General features: G+C 34.0%; 1 protein-coding gene across 4 annotated transcripts in view; it reads right to left on the bottom strand.

The window, feature by feature from the left end:
* Positions 1-27,765, bottom strand: part of LOC105296119 (collagen alpha-5(IV) chain) — a 219,220-nt gene that overhangs the window by 10,042 nt on the left and 181,413 nt on the right. For 3 of the 4 annotated variants that reach the window (XM_011366063.2, XM_011366065.2, XM_023534116.1), the window contains 7 exons: positions 20,398-20,565; positions 19,407-19,496; positions 18,627-18,776; positions 17,043-17,141; positions 15,530-15,619; positions 14,980-15,119; positions 2,241-2,367 (listed from right to left, as the gene is read on the bottom strand). In XM_011366063.2, the coding sequence (XP_011364365.2) occupies positions 2,241-2,367; positions 14,980-15,119; positions 15,530-15,619; positions 17,043-17,141; positions 18,627-18,776; positions 19,407-19,496; positions 20,398-20,565 (864 nt within the window). Of the gene's footprint in view, positions 1-2,240; positions 2,368-13,857; positions 14,266-14,979; positions 15,120-15,529; positions 15,620-17,042; positions 17,142-18,626; positions 18,777-19,406; positions 19,497-20,397; positions 20,566-27,765 lie in introns of those variants that run through there. The other variant, XM_023534117.1, reaches the window with a different exon arrangement.

Here is a 27,765-nt window from a genome sequence, read left to right as displayed (position 1 = left end):
TGAAAAACTAAAAACTTTCCCTCTAAGATCAGGAACAAGGCAAGGCTGTCCACTATCACCGCTGTCATTCAATGTAACATTGGAGGTCTTAGCGAGTGCGATCAGTCAAGAAAAAGATATAAAAGGCATCCAAATAGGAAACTAAGAAGTCAAACTGTCTCTATTTGCAGATGACATGATTCTCTATAGAGAACACTCTAAAGAGTCCACAAGAACACTACGAGAAACAATAAGCAAATACAGTAATGTTTCTGGATATGAAATCAACGTTAAAAAATCCATAGCTTTCCTATACTCTAATAATGAAGTGTCAGAAAAAGAAGTGGAAAAAATAATTCCTTTTGCATTTGCAATAAAAAGAATAAAATACCTAGGAATAAATTTAACAAAACATGTGAAGGACCTATATAATGTAAACTACAAGAACCTATTAAAAGAAATCGAAGAAGATACAAAGAAATGGAAAGATATTCTGTGTTCTTGGATTGGAAGAATCAACATAGTTAAAATGACCATATTACCTAAAGCATTATACAGATTTAATGCAATCCCCATCAAAATCTCATCAACATTTTTTTTTAAAGAAATAGAACAAAAAATCATCAGATTTGTCTGGAAGCACAACAGACCCCGAATTGCCAAAGCCATCCTGAGAAAAAAGAGCAAGGCTGGAGGCATCACTCTGCTTGACTTCAAATTATACTACAAATTGACAATAATCAAAACAGCATGGTACTGGCAGAAGAACAGACACACAGACCAGTGGAACAGAATCGAGAGCCCAGAAGTAAACCCTTCTATGTTCTTTCAACTGGCTTACTAATCTGTCTCAATGTGATACAGATTAAAAAGAGAAAATAACCAAATTTAATTACATATGGAAATACTATACACAGGATAGAGTCAGAAACCTCACATATATGAGAGGTTCAGAGACAGAAAGGTAAAATGAGGTATATATGACATCTTGAGCGGAGGAATGAGATAAGGCACCAGAGGCTTTCGAGGGGAGGAGAGTAGTTTGCAGGATGATAAGAAGAGCAGATGTTCAGTAATTAGATGTTTGCCCTGCTATATAGATAGGCCATAATAAGTTTTTTTCTGGTAATAATTCTTATCATGGGCAAGGCCCCCAATTTAAATTCTTTAAGAGAGAAGTAAAAGTTTCTTTTGAGCCTGAAGGGTCTCAATTGCCATCAGCTGAAAATAATCCATAAGCCAAAGTGGCACATCTTGGGGAGGCCTGTTTTGAACCCCTTCAAGTCCCAAATTGGAAATAACACAAAAGTCCATCAATAGGAGAATGGGTAATTGATAATAGCATATTTCTTCAATGGAATATTACAGAGCATTGATAAAAAATAAACTACTGACACATGCAACAAGATAAATGAATCTTACAGCCATAATGGTGAGTGAAATCAGCCAGACACAAGGATATATATTGTATGATTCAATTTACATGAATTTTAAAAACAGGCAAAATTAACTAATGGTGACAGAAGTCATAGTAGTAGTTACCTGGGGGAAGGGGTTCACTGTAAACTTTATGGTGTGAAGGAACTACTTTATATCTTGGTATGTATGGTGGGAACATGGATATATATGTGGCAAAAACTCAGCCTTGTACACATTACTGTATTTATATTATACTTCAATAAAAAGGTTAAAGAAAAGATAACTAAAGACCCATCCCATCCATGCCACTGCGCACTCCAAATTAAACAAAAAAATGAATACAAGCATAAACAGAGCATGTACTCTAACAATCTAGTCCAGGCTACTTACTTGACTAAGTCTCTTTGCTTACATGACTCAGTCTTTGTCATCTGAATGAACTGTATAATTGTTCTACCAACAGCCACCCATTGTGTGCCTGAGTACAACTTTCTAAGAGAATCAGCAGTAGGCTAGGGCTTGGCAATGAACATTATCACTTTTAAAATAGTAAGGCCTCTTAATTGGCTTGTGGTTAGCAGTCAAAGATTGAAAAATACCCCACCAAACAGTCTCAGTGCCCATAGGATTTTGTCCTGCTGAGTTGGTAATACTCATTTTCGTTTTATACAGGATGAAATTTGAGCAAAGGAAAGTTAAAGAGCTATTTCAAGATTATGTTGCTATCAGTATCTGATTGGGAAATAGAATTAAAATCTACCAAATAAGAAGTTGCTCTGTGATATGAATTAGAGAAGACAAGAAAGGAGAGAAGGAAACATTTATAAAACAAGGAATATTACCAGGAAATCCAGGAAGGCCTGATTGTCCTTTTGCTCCAGGGGTCCCTGGTAATCCGGGCAAACCGATATCTCCCACAGAACCTTTCATACCAGGGTTCCCTGGGTATCCAGGCAGACCAGGTTCACCCTAAAAACATGTATAAAAAATAAAACTGAAGTATCTCCATTACTTAAATTATATAACGAAGTATTATTAATAGAGCTTTTACTATATGTCAGGGACTCTGCTGAGCTCTTTACATAAATTGCTTCATTTTATCATAGCGATTCAGCTACTAAGCGGTGGAGTCTGGATTTGGATCTAAATAATTTGATTTCAGAATCTGTGACTGTCATCCTTAGTGTGCTACAATAAAATTCATTGCTTACAATAAATACGTCAAACAATAGCTATAGTAGTTCTTACTGCAAAAGGTTAATTTCATTGTAACAAAAAAAGGTCTATTAGTTCTTCAGTGAATATCTCAAATCCTATTTCCTCCATGTAGCCTTCTATGACAAAGAAAGTTTATCCTAGAAATTTAATGTAGGTTCTTATTCTGTCATGTCTATACTGGTTTCATATATGCATGTCTTGACACTTCAATTACACCGAAAATTTATTTGGGGTTGGAGACAATTCAAATATAACCATTTTTGCTCAATGAACATTTGCATTATGTTTTCTTCTAATAGAGCCTTAGAAAAATTCATACCCACTTTCACAATTAAAACAAGATTTTTCCCCAATAACAATGGAAACATATGTCATAACTTTATATCTACCAGTGTTCACTGCTCTGCTCATGATGACAATGACCTCTCCAATAAAGTGCTCATGTTCAATATTACCTACTGAATACTTCCTTCTTCATTTAGAACTTATGATTGTCTAGGCAAATAAGATCCTCTGTTTGTTACTCAACTGCTTCTGCATTATAGTAAAAGCTTTTTAAACTAATGCCTTTTACATTCCATTAAAAATAATAAAGAGTCATGGGCTAGGAATACATACATAGATCTATATATGTATATATAGATCTCTCTCTCTCTATATATATATATATAGATCTCTATATATGCATATATATATACATATATAGATATATATAATACACACACATATTTATATATGTTTGTCTGAATCTTTATAAATCAAACATCTAGCACATTTTTAACAGATAATAAGTATAAAAATTAAATTTTGGGTTGAATTTGTTCCATCTTAGGTATCTACACAGAAAAGCTTTGAGTAAAATATCATGATTCTTCTTTATATTCATGAACCAATGACATTTATATGCCAAAATAAAAAAAAAGAAGAAAATTCAGATATTCTCCTAATGGTAAGCATGAAATGCAGTAGACAAACTCCTGATTATTTATGATAAAGTATATGAAATTCTACAAATAACACCAATCTATATCCCTAATATAGTTCTTCCCAATACCCTATGGCCCTAATCCTTCAAACCAAGTAAACCATGAAAAGAAAGTAAATATTTCACTAGAGATACTAAAAAGGACTAAAATTTGCTAGTTTAACTTTTATTTAAGCTATTATTATTTATATCCATTTGTAGAGAAAAAAACATGAGCTTCAAATAGGATAATCGAGAAGAGATATAAAAGAAGACAGTACTCAGAAAACCAACAAACTGATGAGGAATTCTGTAAATCACTCTGAGAATGGATAATTGTAATGTATTTACACTTCCAGCAAAAGCTAGACATGTCTGAGTACACTTTAACTGAAAATATCTACATTTGTTCTAATGTCAGGCTTTGACATATTTTTAAATTTAGATATAATTGACTTATTATATTAGTTTCAGGTGTATAACATAATGATTTGTTATTTGTACATATTTGTAAAATGATCACCACAATAAATCTAATTAACATCTATCACCTTACATAGTCACAAAACTTTGTTTTTGTGATGAAAACTTTTAAGATTTACTTTCTTGGAAGAGAAAAAAATGGCATAGATGATAGAGGCTCTGTTCATCCTTCTGGTGACCAAATCAAAATTGTGACAGAAACAAGGAGGAAACAGCAAGGAAGATCACCTGGGATCTAGATGAAGAAGCCATGCAACTAGAGAGAAATCTAAGAAATCACCCTGCAACAACAGAAGGTAGGATGCAGCGAGGACTCGAGGCTGCCTGGTTCCGAGTGGCTGAGTGGGACAGAGGCTGTAGCAGCGGCAGCAGAGTCGGCACCTGTGGGTGCCTCTTAAAGGGGCTTTGTCCCCTTTAAGTGGACATTCCCGGTGATAGACCTGCTCGCTCTGAGCACCAGCACCACTTTGGCTGCGCAGGGATCATCAGGGACTTACAGGGGGGCACTGAGTTCTTGGAATGAAGGCCAAGGCAAGTCTTGCTCTGTACATAAGTGCCAGTGGTATCCATTGTTCCTCTGTTGAGCCCTCCCCACTTCCAGTGTTTGGACTCAGCACTACCATAGCAGAGACGTCATCAAATTGGATAACAGAGGTCGCTCCTCCCAGAGGATTCTCTGAAACTCTGCCTCCCCAAACTTGCACCCCACCCAAGCCACATCCAGGTGTGTCCTCTGCAAGTCAAGTGCCCATTGCTGAGCAGCACCTAGATTCTCTCACTCTGGTGGCAGCTGACCATGGTTTCTGGTGAGGCCTCTTGAGGCGACTATAAGCACAGCATCTGTGTATTGCTTGCTGAAACTTAACAGGTGGCCCCAGAGGGGCAGAGGCTTGGACTAAATTTGGCCTGCAGCTGAATCTCTCTCAGGACTGTGCCACTGGACACCTACCACACAAAACCGCACTAATAAGACCGGGAGACTTAAGAGCTTTGCTTACTACATAGAGACTGACACAAAAAGGCAGCCAAAATGGGAAGAAGAAGAAGCAGAAACCATATGAGAAAAGAACAGAGATCCAGAAATAAGGGAGTCAAGCAATCTAACAGATGCAGAGTTCAAAACACTGGTTATAAAGATGCTCAATGAATTTAGGGGAAGTGTAGATGAATTCAGTGAGAACTTTAACAAAGAGATAAAAAAAAACATAAAAATGGAAATGGAAATAATAAAAGGAAACCAGTCAGAAATAAAGAACACATTATCTGAGATGAGAAGTATACTAAATTTAAGAAACAAAGTAAATAAAGATGAGGATCGAATGACCCATATAGAGGATGGGAAAGCCAAAGACACAAAATCAGAATGAAAAGTAAAAAGAAGCCAAGACTATAATAATAATTTAAGGAGCCCATGGGACACTATTAAAGGTCAAAATATCCATGTCATAGGGTACCGGGGGGGAAAAAAAACCCAAGAAGCTGAATAGCTATTTGAAGAAAAAAATGATGGAAAACTTCCACAAGCTGGTGAAGGAAGTAGACATAAAACCCCAGGAAGCTCAGAGAGTCCCCCAAAACAAGAATCCAAAGAGGCCCACACCAAGACACATCATAATTAAAATGCCAAAGGTTAACTACAAAGAGAGAATCTTAAAAGCAGCAAGAGAAAAGCAGTTAGTTACCTACAAGGGAGCACCCATAAGACTGGCAGCTGATTTCTCAAAAGAAACCACACAGGACAGAAGGGTTTGGCACAAAATATTCAACGTGATGAAAACCCAGGATCTACAAACAAGAATACTTTATCCAGCAAAGTTATCATTCAGAGTGGAAGGACAGATAAAGAGCTTCCCAGACAAAAATAAGCTAAAGGAATTTATCATCACCAAGCCAGTATTACAGGAAATGTTGGAGGGACTTCTTTAAGAAGAAAGTATATGTATTAAAAACAGGAATAAAGAATGAAAATAACTACATTCCTATCAACAAGTATCTCAAATGGAAAAGAATTAAGTGCTCCAACCAAAAGACAGGGTGGCCGAATGGATAAGGAAACAAGACTCCTACATATGCTACCTACAAGAGACACTTCAGATTAAAAGACACCCACAGCCTAAAAGGAAGGGGATGGGAAAAGATTTTGCCTTGATGGACCTAGAAGGTATTGCGCTGAATGAAATGGGTCAGAGAAAGACAAATATCGCATGATTTCATGTACATGTGGAATCTAAAGAACAAAATCAATAATAACAACAACAAAAGCAGAAATAAACTCATAAATACAGAGAATATTTAGAGGGATACTATATGGGAAAGGGTTGAGGGGATGAAAAAAAGGGCAAAGGGATTAAGAGGTACAAATTGATAGTTGCAGAATAGACATGGAGATGTAGAGTAGCATGAGGAAGATGGTTAATCATGTAATAAATATGTAAGGGAGAAGATGGGTAGTAGGTTTTGTGGGGTGATCGCTTTATGAGTTATGTTGTTCTCTGATCACTATGCTATAAAACTGAAACTGGCATATTATTGTATGCCAACTATAATTGGAAAAAACCCATTGAATTGTACAATGTAAATATAAGCAACTAATTGTGTATTATTTCAATAAAGACGAAAAAATATTTACTTTCTTATTAACTTTCAATATACAAAACAGTATTATTAACTATAGTCATCACATTGTACATTACATCCCACTTATTTATTTTATAGTTGGGAGTTTGTACTTTTTAATCTCCCTCACATGTTTTACCCACCCCTCACTGCACTCCCTGCTTTTGGCAACCAATCTGTTCTCTTTATCATGATCTTGTTTTTGTTGTTGTTGTTGGGGGTGCTGTTGTTTTTCTTCTATTTATTCAATATAAATTCCAGGTATAAGTGAGATCATGTGGTATTAGTCTTTTTCTATCTGACTTATTCACTTAGCATAATGCCCTTGAGGTCCATCTATGTGGTCGAATGGCAAGATTTCCTTCTTTTTGTGGCTGAATAATATTTCACTGCATGTGTGTGTGTGCACATGTGTGTGCATATTTACATACACACACAACATTTTCTTTATCCATTCATCCATCGATAGAAACTTAGTTTGCTTCCATATCTTGGCTAATGTAAATAACGCTGCAATGAACATTGGTTGCATATATCTTTTCAAGTTAATATTTTTGTTTTCTTTGGATAAATACCCAGAAGTAGAATTGCTGAATCATATGGTAATTCTATTTTTAATTTTATGAGGAACTTCTATATTGTTTTCCATAGGATTAGCAGCTATTTGGTCTCATCCAAAATGTCCACACTTAGAAGATGTCCCTGGGTTCAATAGCCCATGTTTATATTTCTACTTTGGGTTTACTATATAAAAATACTATCACATTTTATTGATTCAATAATTGTGTTGTGGTTGTATTTACAATAATAACTCTTCTTACCTCAGTGGCCTAGCTGTTAATAGCATATGGGGTCAGGTAGGCAGGTCTGGGTTCAAATCTTTCAGAAAAGAGGGATTTATATTAACTATGGACCAAATGTCTCTATGGATGTTTTTGTACAAAACCAAATTTCAGTAAATTTCTTTTTCTTGCTTGATTGCTCTGGATAGAACTTGCAGTACTATGTTTAATAGGAATGACTAGAATATGCATCCTTGTTTTGTTCCTGATCTTAAAGAAAAACCTTTCAGCCCTTTGCCACTGAATATGATATTAGCTGAGGATTTTTCCCATATGATCTTTGTTATGTTTAGGTAGTTTCCTTCTGTTACTAATTTATCGAGTGTTTTTTTTTTTTAATATCTTGAAAGGGTGTTGAATTTTGTCAAATGGTTTTCCACTTCAATTGTGATGATCATGTGAGTTTTTCCTTTCATTCTATTAATGTGATATATTGCATTAATGATTTTTTGTATATTAAACCATCCCTGCATTTTAGGAATAAATCTCACTTGCTCGTGGTGAATAAGCCCTTTAATATGTGGTTGAATTTGATATACTAATATTTTGTTAAAAATTATATCAATATACAGAAGGGATATTGGTCTGTAGTTATAGTATCTTTCTCTGTCTTTGGTATCAGGGTAATTCTGGCTTTATAGAATGAGTTTGGAAGTGGTTCCCTCCTCTTCTACTTTTTGGAAGAACTTGGCCTAACATATGGTCTCTTCTGTGGAATGTTCCACATTCCCTAAAAAAGTGCATACTCTGCTATTATAGGATGGAATGACCTGTATATGTCTGTTAGGTACAATTAATACTGCTCATTTTAAAAAATTGGTTTCTTTGCTTTCTTATTGAATTATAAGAATTCTTTATACATTCTGGATACAAATCTCTGGTATATAGTTTGCAAATATTTTCTTCCTTTCTGTGGATTGTCTTTCTGTTTTATAGAAGTAAAAAAAATAATATAGTCCAATTTATAATTTTCTTTGGTTGGTTGTGCTTTTTGGTGTCAGAATATCTAAGAAATCACTAACCTTATGTAAGGTCATGAAGATTTAGTTATGTTTTCTTCTAACATTTTCATAGTTTTAGTTCTCATATTTAGGTCAATTATATACTTTGAATTAATTTTTGTGTATGGTATGAGGAAGGAGTGTAAATTCATTCATTTGTATATAGATATCCTCTTATTCCGGCATCTTTTGTTAAAAAAGATTTTTCTTTCTTCTTTCTAATTGTCTTCACACCTTTGTTGAAAATCAACTGACCAAAAATGTATGGGTTTATTTCTGGACTCTAATCTATGCCATTGATCCCTATGTCTATCCTATGCCAGTATTACATAGTCTGGATTACTGTTGTTTTATAGTAAGTTTTGAAACCTGAAGGGAGAGTCCTCCAAATTCATTCTTTTATTATTTCAAGATAATTTTGACTATTTTCGGTTCAGTGTATTTCCATGAGTAGGATCTGCTTGTCAATTTCAGAGAAAAAGCAATCTGGATTATGATAAGGACTGCTTTGAATCTGCAGAATGATTAGGTTTTAAGAAAGATTAATGGAGGTTAGAAACATTATGACATATTAAAAGAATGTTACCTAAATAACTAGAGGGTATTATGTTGAATGAAAGAGACAGAGAAAGATAAATACCATATGATTTCACTTATATGCAGAATCTAAGGAACAACCACACACACACACACACACACACACACACACACACACGCAAAAAAACAAACTAAACGAAAACAGACTCACAAATACAGAGAAAAAACTGGTGATTGCCAGAGGGGAGAGTCAGTCATTAGGGGGCTGGGCAAAAAAGGTGAAGGGATGAAGTACAAATTAGTAGTTACAAAACAATCGCAGGGATTTAGAGTATAGCATAGGGTATATAAGTCAATATTATTGTAATGGTTGTGCGTATTGCTGGATGGATGCTAGAGTAATTGGGGGGAAAACTTCATGGATTGTATAAATGTCTAACTTTTTAAATTTAAGAAATAAAGAAATAAGGGAAAAAATAAAAAAATAAATAAAAAAAGAATTTTACAGATTCATAAGTTCCACAGGGTAAAATTAATAAGAGCTGTAGAAATCTTAGATCCCATCTAGGCCAGCCCTCTCATTTCAGACATAAATACTATGTATAGAGTGCTTTAAAATTTACAAAGTGTTCTTTAAATCTAAATGAAGCCTCACTATAACTTTGTGAAATATGAAAGATAATTATTCTTTCTATTTTACTGGCAAAGTAATGAAGATGCAAAAGAACAAAGTGACTTACACAGCCATATAGACAAACTCAGGATTCAAATTTTCGCCTACTGATTCTCTGTCCAAGTTTTCACCCTATTATATTAATTATGCTTTTTGACTAACAAGGACACTCTCTCAAAATGTGATGTCTGTAAAATGCTCATCTGATTTTTTACTACTATCCTTATTTCTTAACAATTCACTAATTATAGAATTATTTTCTTATGCTCAACATTCCCCAATTACACTTTTATGTTTCCTGAAACTTTTATTCTACTCTTCCTTTATAATATAGGCACTTCTTGTTTTGTATAATAGTATGAGACTATAAAAATGAAATGCAAGCTAAGCCATATAAAAAGACATTAATAATCAATGGGAAAATATTATTGTTCCATGATCTTTAAAAGGTTTTCTAAGTACAATAAAATCCCTCTTTATATCAGTAATAAATGTATAGAGAAAAGTTGTATGCTGTTGATAAGATCGCTTTTACTAACACCCTTGGCTGTGTATCTAAAGTGTCTTAAATGGTGGCAGTGTCAACATCCTTATGGTTGGCTATTTCATCTATAACTCATTTACATTAGGTTTAAATTTTACTTCCAGTGTTATCACTTTTTGTTGTTTTGCTGCACTTTCATCTTTGTTGGTCAACTTCCCCTTTGATTATCCATTTTTGTTAAATTTCACATTGGTTTATCAATGAAAGATAAAGAAGCAATACAATTACTTTGCTGCCAGTGCATAAAAGGAATAACAGATTCATATATAACTGGAAGAATTTGAAAGAAGTGAAATGATTTTTCATTGATCATGATGCCCAGCTGTTATTGACATAGTGACTTATGGATGGAACAGCTAATATACTGGTAACTTAAATTTGAACCATGTTGTTGAGGACTGATGTTATTTAACTAGTGTGGTAACAAATTTGTGCATATCAGAACTGTTCAAAGCAAGGACTGCTTGTGCCTAATATTACTGACTTATAAAATTTTAATTTTTCAATATGTCGCCATTCTAAGATAAAATAACACTATCTGAAAGAAGCGACAGTTTACTTTGAAGACATAATTTCCTTGTTTTATAAGCTCTGCAAGTATCTAAATTTAGTGTAGAATTTGCTTATCGAAATATACTTGTAGGCTGCATTAGAAACTTTAAAAGCTAGTCTCTTGCTTGAAGAGTTGAATATACTGAGTAAATTTTCCAACTGAAACATTTTCTGCAGTTGTCATTATAATTTCAGAGATTATGGTAATTTTGGTTCCATTATATAAATGTTAAAATCCACTCAATCCAGAAAAGAATATGTATGAAGAAATTTAGAAATATTTAAAAAAGAGATTTCAAATCAATGAGTAAAGAATGGAGTTTGTAATAAACAGGGTTGAGTGATCTGGATATATGTATTTGGGGGAAAAAAACATAAAAATAAAGTTAGTTCCTCATCTCACACAACATACAGAAAAAATTAAATGGATTAAAGATGTAAATATAAAGAACAAAATCATATACAGGTCTATTTTTATCTTAGGATAGAAAAGTCTTCATAACAATTAGAAAACTATAATCCTAATCTTTCCTACCAAATGTGCTTCTCAAAATCTTTCTTATCTCAGTATGTAGCAATATCATTCTTTTGGTTGCACAGGATAAAAATTTTACAGTCATCCTCGATATCTCTCTTTTCCTCATATTCCATACACGGATTTTGCTGGCTTGACTTGGAAAATATACTTAGATTCTGACCATTTCTTACCACTTTCACTGCCATCACTCTAATTGAAGCCATCAAATGTCTAGTCTGTATTATTTAAATAGTGACATAACTGTTTCCATCCACATTCCTCTATGATCTATTTCCAAAACAAGAGCTGTGATATTTTAAAAATTAAAGTATAATCATTTTATTCTTTCAACTCGCTCCCCATTTCACTTAGTACTGAAAGCCCTTGCTATGATTTACAAGGCCCTAGATAATCTATCCCCCATTACCAACCTGATCTCATCTACTACCTAGTTTCACCTCATTTGCTCTGCTTAATCCACACTAGCCTTATTTATGTTCCTCAGATATGTCAAGTGCACTCTCACCTCAGTCTTTTAATGACTCACTCCCTCACTGTATGAGGTCACTTGATCAATTGCTATCAGAGAAGCTTTCCCTTACTACCCTAATTTGAAATATAACAATTCTCAGCAATTCCTATTCCCAAGCCTTGATTTACTTTTGCCATACCTTCTAACATACTATAAACTTATTTATTTTGTTTATTTGTTTATTGACTAGATGTAAACTCCATGCAGGCCGTGAACCTATTTCATTCATGCTCCTATCTCCAGTACCTAAAACAGTACCAGGCACATTATACATACTCAGTAGATTTTTTTTTCAATAAAAGAATGAGTACAAAATCCACCTATGTAAAAATTTTAAACTTCTACATGATGAAATACACAGTAAACATTGTTATAAGAAAAACAACTGACTGAGAGAAAATATTTGCAACACATATAATAGATAATGGGTGCATCTTTGTTATTTATAAAGTACTTCTACAAAGCAGTAGGAAATACATAACCAAATCCCCTCCTAAAAAAAATGAAGCAGAGTTTGAACAGACAATTTCCTGAGAAGATATAAACATAAGCAATCTGACTTATAATCAGGGAAATTAAAATTTAAACAATGATACACTACTTTTTACCCATTGGTTTGATGAAATTAGGAATACGGATAATACCCAATATTTGTAAAATGAAGAGAAATTAGAAAATGTTTTACACTGATCAAGATAGTATAAGGTGGTAGAGCCACTTAACAGGAAAATTTGTCAGTAACTATCGCTATTTTAAAGGCATATATATGCTGGGTACCAGCAACTCTACTCAGATTTTATTCTACGGCGATGTTTACTAGACGATCTTAAGATATGTATGTAAGATATGGATAAGATCTTCAGTGCAACATATATTTATAATCATGAAAATACATAAACAACTTCAGTACTCATAATAAGTTACATTATTAATGGTTAACCCACACAAAAATAATATATAATAATTAAAGAGAATGAGGTACATACTTATGGACTGATAAGGGAAATAGCTAAGATTTACTAAGTTATAATAGCTAGGTCCATAGCAGATATATAGTATGATTCCATGTCTGTGAATAAAACCAATTCTGTTGCAGTGGTTTGCTTTTACTTTCTAAGGAAGAGTAATATAGATACACTGTTTAATTTCTGATTAATTTTTTTAATGTGAAAAAATATTAAATACATACATTTGGAAGATCGCAGCACCATTTCATGTATCAATAACAGGAAAAAATGCTTTCAATTATAATTGTAAAATGTACCTCAATATCAAAGATTTTAAATGTAAGTAATTGAGTCTTAAAATTGATATCTATCATATACATATGCATATATATGCATTAAAAAGCATTTTCCAGACAAGTACATGAGGAACTACTAAAAGTGGTTACCTGTAGATCTGGAGTATGTAAATGTGTGTAAATAAGACTTCTTGTTTACATCACTGATGAGAAGGGTCTTTTTACATCTCATTTCATACTGGTTGATTGATTTTTAAAATCAAGTTTATTTCTTACTAGTAATATACAAACTTAAAAAGACAAAAATTTAAGTGCACTTATCTTTTGGTCCAGCAATTTCACTAATTTCACTTTTAGGAATCTATACAGTTTAATAAATAATTGTATGTGTGTATACAGATATGTGTACACACATATTATTTGCAACAACATTGGAATATCATGCAGCCATTCAAAATAATATAACTGAAAAATAAAAAAAATTAAAATAATGTATGACAGAAATTTATGATAAATAGAAAAAAGAAAGATTAAAATATATAAATGATAAAGCAACATACATAAGTGTGTGTTCTATGACTCTACACAATTACAATGTGCAGAAAAACCAAAATTCTGTGTGTATGTGTATGTGTGTGTATATATATATAAAGGGATTCAAATTTACACACAACTATTAACAGTAGACTTCTATGAAAAGGGGAATGGAATAAAGAAGATATTTTATGAAGGAGATATTTACTTTTACCCTTGATATATCTGTATTACTACTTTTAATAAAAACATGTATTCATGTATTATTAGTAAAATTTAAATTGAACACAAAAAATTAAGATTCATTTCAATAAACTTTACACTGTAAATCTGCAATTAATATGCAAAAACTTCTCTTGATTATCTCTTACAACAGGGGTCCCTAACCCCTGGGCTGCAGACCAGGTGGGTACCAGTCAGTAGCCTATTAGAAACAGGGCCACACAGTAGGAGGTGAGCTTCAGGAGAGAGAGTGAAGCTTCATCTGTATTTGCAGACACTTGTAGAGCTAGTATCACTGCCTCAGATCCACCTCAGATCATCAGGCATTAGATTCTCATAGGGCCAGTAGTTGCTGGTGCCCAAAAAGGTTGCAGACAGCTGTAAATTAACTGGGCAATCAAATTAAAGTCTGAATGATTAAACGATGTCATAAGACAAACAATTGACTGGGAGAAAATATTTGCAACATATGTAACAGACAGTGGATGCATCTCCACTAGTTATAAGGTACTTCTACAGATCAGTAATATTTATTACCTTTTTACATGGAATCAATAAGTTATTAAATATTTGTTAAGTCTGATTCTAAAACAAATTCTAAATCTGATTGCTTGAGAAATACCATGAAAGTTTTCTCATTGACTAGGGGCATAGAGGGATATGTATAACTGTTTTTAGAGAACTACCTCAGATATGCAGTTACAAATACTACTACACTTTCATTAATTGCATGAGTTACTTTGTTTATAAGTCTTTTCAAATTAGTTAATAACAATAATTGGACACAGACCAACAACTGCATCGCTAAAAGGAAAAAGAAAACCAAAACCAGATAGAACAGGCCTCTGGTTTACTGAAACATACACAGAGATTAAGATAGAGGGAAAAGAAAGAAATCAGAAAGATTCTCCCCGCCGCCCGCCCCAACTATTTGGACTGGCTGCAAATCTTAAACTTATCAGTATAAGAAAAAAAAGAAGGAATACATTTCTTACCTAGAATATACCATGTCATTCTATAGTTTGTTTAATGAAAAATTAGGAATGAGCATAGTATTAAATAAAAATTTCATCTGCTTAGGCATAGGCCTAGAGTATGATTACCTTTGGGCCAGGAAGACCTGGAAGACCAATGCCCGAAACACCAGGATCACCTTTTTCTCCTTTCTGTCCAGGTAGTCCTGGGGAGCCAGGTTGTCCAGGAACTCCAGGAGTACCAGGAGACCCCTTTACACCCTGAGGGCCTGTTGAAAACATGTGACATGCAATATTTTACAAAATATGTTTTATTCATGGCATATCTATGATGCATATGACCGAGCAAAAAAAAAATTAAAAGAATTCTGCAAATTCTGAGTTATATAATAATGAGCTTTACAACCAGGCCTACTTTTAAAAGAAGTTTAAGTGAAAGGGCTACAACTAGAGAAAATATACAAGTTTAAGTTTATGAATTCTTACTTTTAAGGTTTCTAAAGCCCTGTCCCTTAATTCCCACTTCAAATGTTTGTGTAATGAGAAAGCTTCAGCCATTAATTACCTTAGATATTGTCTCAGTTTGATTCTATCAATATCAGTTTCTTTTCTGGCAACAAAGATAGTGAACCATCTTTCATTAACGGAACTAAATATTTTAGAGATTTTCATCACTCACCTGGAAAACCCATATCACCTATGTTTCCTTTAAGTCCAGGAGGTCCTGTAAGTCCTGGATTTCCAGGGAGACCAGGGTTACCTTTGGGACCTAGCAAAGTCAAATTGGTAAAATTAAGACAAGTCAGCAATATTGAAGTTGCCTGGTTTCTTGCAATGGGTCATAATTAAAATTCAAGCATAGTATTGGATGGAGCAAATCTTAATACATGCTTAAGTTCCACTGATCTAATTCAGCATAAAATAAGAAAGAGGTACCAAAGAAATCTCCTTAGGAACATATTACAATATAAATCACAATAACAGAGGTCTCCTAATACAAACTTATTTACTTATTTTTAAAATGCAAAAATTTTAGCAGAACATCTTGTTTCTTGCCCTAAAATAATTCCAAACACCTGAAATCCTATTTGTTGTATAACTACCCTTACTATATTTATCACGGGTAAATTTAATATAATGAGTCTATTTTTAAAAGATTCAGAAGTGGCTTTTTCATGTAGATCCTGAGTATGTGAGAGCAAGAAGAGGAAAGTCGTAACCTGTCATGATATACTCCTAGTACATTAGGCCACAGATAGACAAGGGTTAATGGAGAGGTACTGGACTGTCAACCCCAACAGTCATGGTTGCTCTGTTTACACATTCTTCCTAGAGCTTAGGTGCTTGAGCTCTATGGTGTCACTGAGGTATTTTCGAAGGCCCACGATGTTATCTTAGACATTTTTTTCTTTTATTTTTTTACTTTCACACTTACTTCCAACTTGGGGAAGAGAATGCAGAAGATGTGAAAGATAAAAAGAGAGATAATTTCTTATTCTAACTATATCAAGGCAATGTGGTGCAGAGTGTAGAGCAGAATAACTGACCTAGAGGGCTCTTTCGAAGATGGGGACCAGCTCCTCCTTATTTCTTAGGGGCCCAACTAAAAGAAAATGGCTTAAGAAGCAGCAAGAGTTTTATTAGAGATAAGAAAAAAAAATCATTTTGACTGTAATGGCTGATTGATACTATAACAGACTATAAAGATAGTTTGTGAAATTTTCATCCCTTGAAACTTAAAAAAAATGAATCATTTTTTTCATTCAGCATTTATTTTTAAATGTATATGTTTTACATGGTTTAATGATTGACCTGTCAGAAGGCAATGGAACTGGAAAAGGTAAATTCTTAAGACTCCTACCAGATAATTGTCTTATTTACATACATTGCAATTTATGTAAAAAAAAAAAAAACACAGAGCATCTTACTTAGATGTACTTCTTATTCTGTGTACACCTTGCTACCACAAAGAGAAAAGAACTGAGTAAAGCAAAACATCCTACAAATCTTATCTGTTGATACTTGGGCCAAATGGCCACACTTTTGCTAAAGGAGAACTGTATATCTCAGAAGAAACCCGAGCATATTGCCATGACCAGATCCAAAATATCATCACACATAATAATACATAATTATTTTTCCAGGGTTCAGGATTAGCCATCCAATTACTACAGGTGGTCTAACATACTTACCTGGTGGTCCTGGTAATCCAGGTTGTCCACTCAGTCCAGGTTGCCCTGGGTCTCCAGGCAAACCCTGATAACCTTTTGGCCCTGAAACTCCAGGGATACCTTCCAAGGATGAATATAAGGAAGACAAGTTAAGATAATATCAAAATCCATTAAATGAATTTGGCGAAGCAAGCTAACCAAATTCTGAAATGTGAGTGAAATACAGGTACCAGTCATAATCTGGCATAGTATGAACCAATAACACTGGATTCATACTAAAATCCTCCACTTTGTATTTAGCTACCATTAAGAAATTCAGAGTGTTCAATAATTAAGTCACTTTCCTCTTTGGGCCTCAGTTTTTTACACTATAAAATTAAGGATTTTGGGCATATTATCTCTAGGCGATATCTTATATTCTAAAACTAGATTTAATAACCCTATATTAGAGGCAAATATAGTTTACTGACTCTTTTACAGAAGGCATAGTTGAAAGAGAAGTCTTGCAAAGAGTAATTTAAAAAAGGTATCTCATTTTAGCAGTAATAAAAAATTAGGGAGCCCTGCATCTTTCGTGAAGATATACAAAACTACAGTAATGTCTTAAACACTTTTTTGAAGGAAAAAAGCCCACTAAGTCCTGCTCATAGGGAAATATATAACATCTATGTACATACATACCCACACACACATTCACATGCACATACGAACTGAAAATATTAACGGTTACAACGCAAAAAGAGCCACAAATTTTACTATAAACTGCAAATAAACAAAGGTAGTTTTAAAGTTGCATGTTGCTTAAAAGGCTATTCTATATAGATTGGATTGTGGTTCATTTTTTGTTTTTCTTTTTAAAATTTTATAGTACAATGGTTAGGCATTTATATAATTTGTAAAGTGATCCTTCCGATGACTCCAATATTTTATTCATTTGTGTTTATTCATATTTTCTGATGCTTTACTACGAATGTGTTATACTTTTATAGAAAGAAAAAAGAAATTTATATTTAAAAATAAATGTTTTATATACATTATTTTCTTCTAATAAAATAACTATAAAAACAAAGTTGTTCCCTAGAACTACTTTCAGCGAATTCCCCCAGGGCTGAGCTTTGTGGTTCATAGTCCAGTAATTGTTTATTCTGCCAAGGTAGAATAACGATGAACTGTATTTAAAAGCCAAGTATAATACAAACATCAAAACACTGCAGGGTAACAATATTTCGCTCATCCCAATCTGGTTTCAGGAAAAACAATAAAGAACCAGTAAATTTCCCAAGCCGTTCTGGCTATTTATCTTTTTCTCTCAACTATCTCCTGTACTACTTTCTGGAAGGCCTAAAAGTGACTAAAAGTGACTGCTTAAGTGTATTTTAAAACCTCATAGTTTGTGATAGATAAACTGCAAAGAAGATATTCAAACAAAAGTTGATCAGTGAAACAGTAAAAGTCAAGTGAAAATTAAATTTCATTACCAAAATTTGATACATCTAAGCACCTTTTGTTGGTGAATCCAGGACTACAAGTCGCTTTTCATGATGCTAAAAATTAAACTTCAAATATACCTGGAAATGTATTCATTTAATAAATATGTTCACTCACCTGGTAAACCAGGGTCCCCTTTCTCGCCTTTTGAGCCCAGCAGATCTGGATCCATTGGACCAGGAGGGCCTGGAAGGCCAGGTTCTCCTTTACCACCTTTTTCTCCTGTAGGACCAGGAGGTCCTGGCTGACCCTGCAAACCATCATCACCTAAAATCAACAAACATGGGGAAGCCACAACAGATCAGATTTATCCATAGATTATCCAGGATTAATGCATATAAATATTATTCATATGTTCCATACTTGGGTAGACCACTGACCACTCAAAACACTTATGTACCTTGGTTATTGTGTATGACTAACTTGAGCTCCCACATATTTTACACTCAATAACGATCTCTCTTTCTTCTGGGATTCTTTGACAATTAAAAAAGACTGTTAAAAATAATAATTTTTTTGTATCATTGTTTTTGTTTATTGCCTTTTATTTTCCAAAAGAGATTTTAAAGTTGATTAGATGTCTCTGAATTTCCAATTTAAAACATATTCTTTAGCAGATGTTTTAATCTGCTGTGTTTAGTTTACAGAAATAAAATAATCAAAATTTAATCTGTATATTTTGTTATTTTGAACTAAGTATTTATTATGTCTCATGGTATCCAAAGTAAGCAAACCGCCAAATGAGAATAGGACCTATTTAAATGCCATATCACATAGAAACAAAATACAAATAATCACTACTCATTTTAAACCAATCAAATAAAAATATTCTGTACTGAAGTAAAACAATGTTTAATTTTCCCTTACATGTATCTGCCAGCAAATTCTGAATATTACCTTTGAGACCAGGAACACCACTCCTGCCAGGAATTCCCAAGGGTCCTGGTGGACCTGGAGGTCCCATCATACCCATTTCACCTTTGGCACCTTTGAAGAATATCAACAGTGACTTTTACCTTTCCTTTACTTTCCTTGGAAAGATAAAATAGAATTTTTAAGGCGTCAACTGGAAAACTATTGAGGGTAAGAGGGAAAACACTAAGTTTTACCCCTTTTTAACTGCCCCAAACTTAGTGACCACTATTGCCAATATCCATGAATAAAAAGACTCACTGTGGTAGCTAATCTTCAAAAATAGCCCTCTAATGAATCACATGTCCAAGTATACAAATCCCTGTATACTGTATATCCTTCTCTCCTTGAATTTGGCCTCTGTGACTTGCCCTTGACTAAGTGACACTGTATGACTCTCAAGGCTAGATCATAAGAAGTCTTACAGCTTCTACCTGGGGCTTTCGGAACACTCACTTCTGTTTTAGGGAGTTTTTGTTTTTGGAAACCAGATGCCCTGAAGGTAGAGTAACTGCCTGGACACTATCAAAATGTGAGGAACCCAAGCCATGTGAAGAGGCAAAATGGATAATGAGATGCCATGTGAAGAGGCCAAGGAACACTCAGGTGTCAAAGAAGTGCCATCTTGGAAATAGATCTTTCCTCCCAACCACTCCAGTAGTTGCCATGTGGATCAGAGATAAATGATCCCATTAAGCCATCCCTTAATTCTTGACCCACAAAATCTTTAGCAAAATAAAAAGGTTGATTTAAACCATTAAATTTGCAGTCATTTGTTATACAGCATTATATAACTGGAATTCTCACAAAGTGAAAGACAAAGAGCAAAGTCACTTTCCTGCAATCAATAGCATTTAACATTTTTCCTTAAGGGATAGTGTCAATCCAGAAAAGTACAACAAGAGAATAATATCCCAGAGTCATATTAGTTTTAATTTCCTGAATCTAAAATCAGAGAAAAGCTTAAACACATTACCTGGAAAGCCAGAGGCACCTGCTTTTCCTGGAAGCCCTGGTGATCCTGGGGGTCCCATAGGACCAGGTGCTCCAGGGATCCCTGGACTGCCTCTTTCACCAGGGGGTCCTGGAACATCAAACCCAGGAGGCCCTGGATCTCCCTTCTCTCCTGGTGTTCCATGCAATCCTAGTTAATACAAGACCAATGTTAACAAGTAGTGGAACAGTTTTAAGAGATGTTATCTGGTTATTTTACTAGCAAAAAAATTGATAGAATCTGGTATATAACAAACCTAAGAGTGAGTTAGAGATATTTTTGGCATCATGCACATAAAATGACTTAACAATAAAGCTTTAGGGTTTCCAAATATATTTCTCTAAGAAAGTACTTCTCAGATTATTTCTGGTGACAGATCAATCTTGTCTTAATTCCTGGACTAATTTTTAAAATAAAATACAATAACAATTATTAAAAATAAAATGAAAAACCTAGGACAGACAACATATAAACCTACTTTTTGGTTATTATGCTCAACAAATAGAATTATACTGTCAAATTGCTATAAAAATTTCTAAAAGCTTATTCTCAATTTATTCTAATTCTAATGCAGATTGGTTAACAGCCTGTGATTCAATGCTAGTCCTTGGATTTGCATTGCTCTAAAATATTATAAATTATTGGGATATACTTCTATAATCCACAAAAAATGATTAATTATTGAGTAATTAATGGATCTTTTTGAGTTTATTTTGGCTCTGTACATGTTGTTTTAATAATTATTATGTTTTTGTTGTTAACTTTTGTTTCTCAGTATTCCGACTAGGATTTTACAGGAAAAAGAAAATATGACGTTGCAAAAATATTTAATTTTAGTAAGTTTCTGGAAGACTGAACTACTCACCAAAAACAAAGTGGTAAGTAAAGGAATATGTTTAGGGAAAAAATTAACCTACAAATATGGTGCAAGTTCCTACTCCAATACCTAATAGACATATGATTTAATGAGTCACTTAATATTGTTGTTTTTTATCTGATAAATGGGGATCTGGCATAACTGACTGGAAGCTGGGACCATTACAAGTTTCCCTTCAACAATAAGATCTAATTATACCACTGAAGATTCATAGGCAATTACTTTTGTAAGAGAGTAAGATCCTGGAATTTTAAGATCTGATTGATGTCACATATCCAGCATATCCTTAAACTGATAAAATGAACTTTGAAGATTAGATAATTCCATTTAGTTGGTACAATGGTGACAGTTCCAATGTTGCCATTTTATAGTAAAATACTATAAAAAGGTAGAGAGATTTTATATTATTGTATTTATGAAGTATGTGATACCTAATAATGAGCGTTATTACAGTTCCATACAGATCACTGTCTGTTGTTATATTATAGCCCAAGTAGTTTTTTTAATAGCTGAGTTTTCAAGATGACTTATTTGTTCTTCAAAATATGTTCCAAGAGAAGAGACCTACAAAATAATGATAAGAACTCAAAGACTTAAATCTGGAGAAATCTCGTTTGTTTGTTTGTTTAAAGCTTTTAGATAGGGTTTTTGGGAAAGACCTATAGTATCTGGTAGACCTGAATTTCAAGAGGCAGGGTATTAAAGTTCAGCAGCAAGATGAGCCTCTAAAGCAGAAGCAAGTTGCAAAAGATTCGTTGAGTTAGAAATCAAAACTAAGCATGTAAAGATTAGAACAAAAATGTCTAGAAATAGAACTTATTAGATATTGATTCACTACTATCACATATTAATTAGTAATGAATAACAAAACTTATATTAGGTATTAGTTCAGATATTCATATAGCATATTCTATAAATGAAATGTACTTGCCAACAGAGACACAGTAACATATTTACATTCATAAAAAGCGATACTCTTTGAAGATGATCAACTTTACACTTTTGCTTATCTCTTGCTTATATTGCTCTGAATAATCCCCTTGGAGTTTAAAAGTAAATTTTATTTTATACCATAACAGGTTAGGTACAGAAACTAAATAATGAGTATTAGATGACTATGATTAAACAACCTACATATACTAGGCAAGATTTCTTTCTTCATTGCTATTATTAGTAGCAGGAACGGATATTATTCTGTACTTTTCACAGCATAGACCTTTTCTATTAATACTGTCAGGAATAGGTATCCTGGTAAGATCAAGATGAAGAAAGACAATTAAATACAAAAGTTCTGAATCTCCTTATACAGTAACAGGAATTCTATGGCTATATCTATAGAGGCTAAGTGTATTAGGGGTACATAGGTGTTCTAAATTTATTGGCAGCCAAATGGAACCAGTTAATGGAGAAAAAGGGAAAATTTCAAAAACATGTACTGTCTGTGAGAAGTTTACATACACACACATGTGTATGTGCAAGTGTGCATGTATATATACACAAATTTTCCAGGGGTTTTATAGCCAAAAAATGTTTTAAAACTATAATATACTCTCTATCTATGAAAATGATGTGATTAACTCTTTGTTTCTTTGTTTCACATTAGTCGTGATGAACTTGGGCCAATTCAACCACACATTTTTTCTTGAGTCTGGGCAAGCATTAAAACAAATTTGGTTCAGGTTAGGTTAGATCTGTGGACATGGAATTAAGTATATTTAACTGAACTCTAGAAAGGTTCACTAAAATCGGTAATCTTCTAGTTAATAATCAGATCAAATAACAAGAACCAACAACTTCCATTTCTGCCTAGGTTACTAGGGCATGGGATGAAAAAGCATTTTGCTTTATGTTCCTTGGCATTTATTTCTTTAATTTCTCTACTGTCAAATGAGGAACTGATACTCCACAGGTCTTTAATTTATGAATACGCATTAAGCTGCATACCTGCCTTGGAAAAGAGAATGACAAATAGTAAAGATTAGGTAAATAATAGCAGAAAATAAGGCAAAAGAAAAGACTGAAAAGCATAATGTGAATATTTCATACTGGAGAGATGACAATATAAAATATTTTGCATTAAGTTTTCTATAACAAAATGAAACACAGAAAGTATATAAAATAAGCTTCTTATTTAAAGAAAAAACATTGGTAGTTAGAATTTTAGCCATGCAGTATAAGCCAGGTGTATCAAGATATTATTAACAGCCTTGCTGATCACCATGCTATTGAGATGGATGAACAGAAATTATGATATGTTTGAAATGGGCTAAGATACTATTCTGCTTTGGAGATATAAATAAAATTTACCTTAAAACTAAATATACATGTCAGAAACATGGTGGAGTGAGAGACATCCCCTGATGTCTCTCCTTGAAACATGTAAAACTGAAAAACAAACAAACAAACAAAAAAAAACAAAACAAAACCCAAACTTTACACCAGCATGTCTGAGTGTGGGAACTGTGCATAAGAGCTACCACAGGTCAGAACCCCAGGTGTCAGATGGTGGACTGGCAGAAACAAAGAGGCTGCCTCTCCCAGCCTGAGCTCCCTGTGGGAGGAGAGGGGAGAGGGGAGAGGGGAGAGTGTGGCAAGTTCCCTAAACAGCCCTGCCTGGGGAAACTGTGAGCTCCACATGGCCGGCGGCACTGCACAGTTATCAGGGCAGAAAGCAGAGAAGCTGGGATGGCAGAGAAGCAGGGATGGCAGAGAAACAACAGTTGATTTTTATCAGCCATGGTTGCAAAACCCAGGCTGAGCCGCAGCCCCCATGCCACAACCCAGAGGTCCCCTTATCCCATATCTTCCAAGACTGAACACCGCGGAACTCCAGGGGAGTCTGAGCAAATGCTACCGAAACTGTTGCTAACACTGATAGGGACTAAAACTGAGGGCAGCAAGCATGTTAAACAACTATAAGGAAAAAAAAGGCATTATTAAGGCTTTATTTTATAAAGCAGAGATCCAAGAGGCTTAGATGCCACCTACTGGAAACCAAAATAAAGATGCTTTCATTGCAACAAGCTACAGAGACCTTTATATAATAAATATTGTTTCTAGAAAAAGAGCAGAATACATTTCCAATAATGTCCAGTCATCATGTCCATTAAACAACACGAACAACCAAGGTGACAAGGCAGCTCAGAAAGAAAGAGAAAAATCTCCAGAAAATAAGTTTACAGACATAGAAATATGCGACTTAAATGACAGAGAATTCAGGATGGTATTTCTAAAAAAACCTCAGTGAGATCCAAAAAAAATCATATCAACGAATTCAGGAATTGAAAAAACAATTAGGTGAGCAAAATGAGTTCTTTAGCAAGGAGATTGAAACCCTGAAAAAGAACCAAATACAACTTCAGGAGCTGAAGAAAATAATGAAAGAGATAAAAAATGAAATACTAAGCTTGAGAAATAGAGTTGAACAAATGGAGGAAAGTGACATAGAAGACAGAAATCTAGAAATAAATCAGAAGGAACAAGAGAAAAACCAAAGAATTAAAAATAATGAAAGAGAAATATAAGAACTAGCTGATACCATCAGGAGAGGAAGCATAAAAATAATGAGCATTATCGAAGGTGAGAAAAAGGAGCAGGGACTAGAAAGCATTTTCAGACTAACAGTGGACGAGAATTTCTGAAATCTAAGGAATGAGCTAGAGCTTGGAATTCAAGAAATCAACAAAACTTCCAATTATCTCAACCCAAAAAGGCCTTCTCCAAGACACATTGTATTAAAATGATCAAAAATCAACGACAAAGAAAGAATTCTCAGGGCAGCCAGGGAAAAGAATACAGTAACTTATAAAGAAAACCCCATTAGAATATTGTCGGTCTTCTCAGCACGAACCTTACAAGCCAGAAAGGAGTGGAATCCAATATTCAAACTATTAAATGAAAGGATCTATCGGCCAAAAATAATGTATCCAGCTAAGCTCTCTTTTAGAGATGAAAGAGAAATAAAGACATACAAAAATTGAGGGAATTCTCCACTACGAGGCTTGCATTACGGGAAATACTGAAAGGGGTCAGTTCATCTAAAACACAATGACAAAAAATACATAATTAGGAGTAAGGTGACTAGCAGGCAGATAGAAGCAGAGAAGTGTAACCCTTACTAAGAACAGGGCATTATAAGCTTAGACAATAAGAAGAGATTTGCTATAGCAAGATAGTAATGAACGTTCAGCATACATAGGGACAAATTGAGACAACAATGACTGACTGAAAAAGGGAGGATTCAAAGATCGAAATTCGCAAAGGGAATGGAGATAAGTCACGTGCAGAAGAAAATGGATGACTGGATATAGATAACTATCCTTTACATACTTGTAATAGCAATTACTCACCCAAGATTCAGAACTGAAGTATAGAACATAAAAAAAGGACTAGAGAGAAGACCCACAAAACCTAGCCAAAATAAAGATAAAATGGCCATAATAAGACCTCATATTTCAATAATCACCCTAAATGTATATGGACTGAACTCACCAATAAAAGACATAGAGTTGCAGAGAGGATCAAAAAACAAAGCCCAATCATATGCTGCCACCAGGAGACACATCTCAGCTACAGAGGCAAATATAGACTCAAAGTGAAAGGATGGAAAGTGATATTTTTAGCAAATGGCATTCAGAGAAAAGCAGGAGTAGCAGTACTAATATCAGATGAAACAGACTTCAAAATAAAAAAAAATGTTAAGAAGATACAGAGGGACACTTCATAATGATAAAGGGAATCATGCCCCAAGAAGACATAACACTTATTAATATCTATGCTACCAATCAGGGAGCCCAGAAATATGTAAAGCAATTACTAACAGAACTAAAGGGAGAAACATACCAAAACGCTATCATAGTAGGAGACCTAAATACTCCACTGTCAGATACGGACAGATCATCCAAACAGAAAATCAATAAGGAGATAACATCCTTAAATGACACACTATACAAATGGACACAATTGACATTCGCAGAGCCATTCATCCCAAAACAGCTTCTTATACATTCTTCTCTCGTGCACATGGAACATTCTCAAGTACTGACCACATACTGGGACACAGAAATAGCCTCAACAAATATAAAGAGGGTGAAAATCATAACAACAATATTCTCTGATCATAATGCTTTGAAGCTGGAGATCAACTGTGAAAAGAAAGTGGAAGAAACACAAATATACGGAGATTAAACAACATACAACTGAAGAATAACTGGGTCAGAGAAGAAATAAAAAGTGAGATCAAGAAATACATAGTAATGAATGATAATGATAGCACAACATATCAAAACTTTTGGGACACAGCCAAAGCGATCATCAGAGGAAAGTTTATATCATTACAGGCCTATCTCAAAAAATGAGAATGAGCCCAAACAAACAACCTAATGCTTCATCTTAAAAAACTAGAAAAGGAAGAACAAATGAAGCCTAAAGTCAGCAGAAGAAAAGAAATAATCAAAATTAGAGCAGAAATAAATGAAACTGAAAACAAATAAACAAACAATAGAAAAAATAAATGCAGCAAAGAGCTGCTTCTTTCAGATGGTTAATACGATTGACAAAACCCTGTCTAGACTCATTAAAGAGAAAAGAGAAAGAACACAAGTAAACAAAATCAAGGATGAAAGAGGGGAAATTACGACAGACAGCACACAAATACAAAGGATCATAGAAGAATACTATGAAAAAGTATGTAATACCAACTTTAATAACCTAGAAGAAATGGACCAGTGCTTAGAAATATATAACCTTCCTAGACTAAATTAAAAAGAACTATAAAATCTAAATAGACTGACCAGCATTATGGAAATTGAAACAATCATCAAAAAACTATCAAAAAGAAAAGTCCAGAACTAGATTACTTCACCAGTGAACTCTACCAAACATTCAAAGAAATTTTGATATCTATTATCTTCAAACACTGCCAAGAAATCGAAGAGGTGGCAATACTTCCAAACTCATTTTATAAGGCTAATATCGCTCTGATACCATAAACTTGGTAAAGATAACACAAAAAAAGAAAACTACAGAACAATATCTCTCATGAACACAAATGCAAAAATCCTAAATAGAATACTAGCGAACTGAATACAGCAACATATTAAAAAGATTATGCACCATGATCAAGTGGGCTTCATCCCAGGGGCACAAGGATGGTTCAACATACGCAAATCGATTAAAGTGAAACATCACATAAAAAAATTAAAAAATGAGAATCAGACGATCATATCAATAGATGCAGAAAAAGGCTTCGACAAGATACAGCATCCATTTATGATCAAAACGCTTAACAAAATCGGTATAGAAGCAAAGTACCTTAACTTAACAAAGACCATATATAACAAAGCCTCAGCCAACATTATAATGAATGGTGGAAAAGCAAAAACTTTCCTTGTAAGATCAGATACAAGGCAACGCTGTCCACTATCGCCACTCTTATTCAATATAACGTTGGAGGTCCTAATGAGTGCAATCAG

This window comes from Pteropus vampyrus, unplaced genomic scaffold (assembly GCF_000151845.1).
Source record: "Pteropus vampyrus isolate Shadow unplaced genomic scaffold, Pvam_2.0 Scaffold120, whole genome shotgun sequence".
Taxonomy (NCBI): Eukaryota; Metazoa; Chordata; class Mammalia; order Chiroptera; family Pteropodidae; genus Pteropus; species Pteropus vampyrus.
This window is presented reverse-complemented; position numbering and strand designations above follow the sequence as displayed.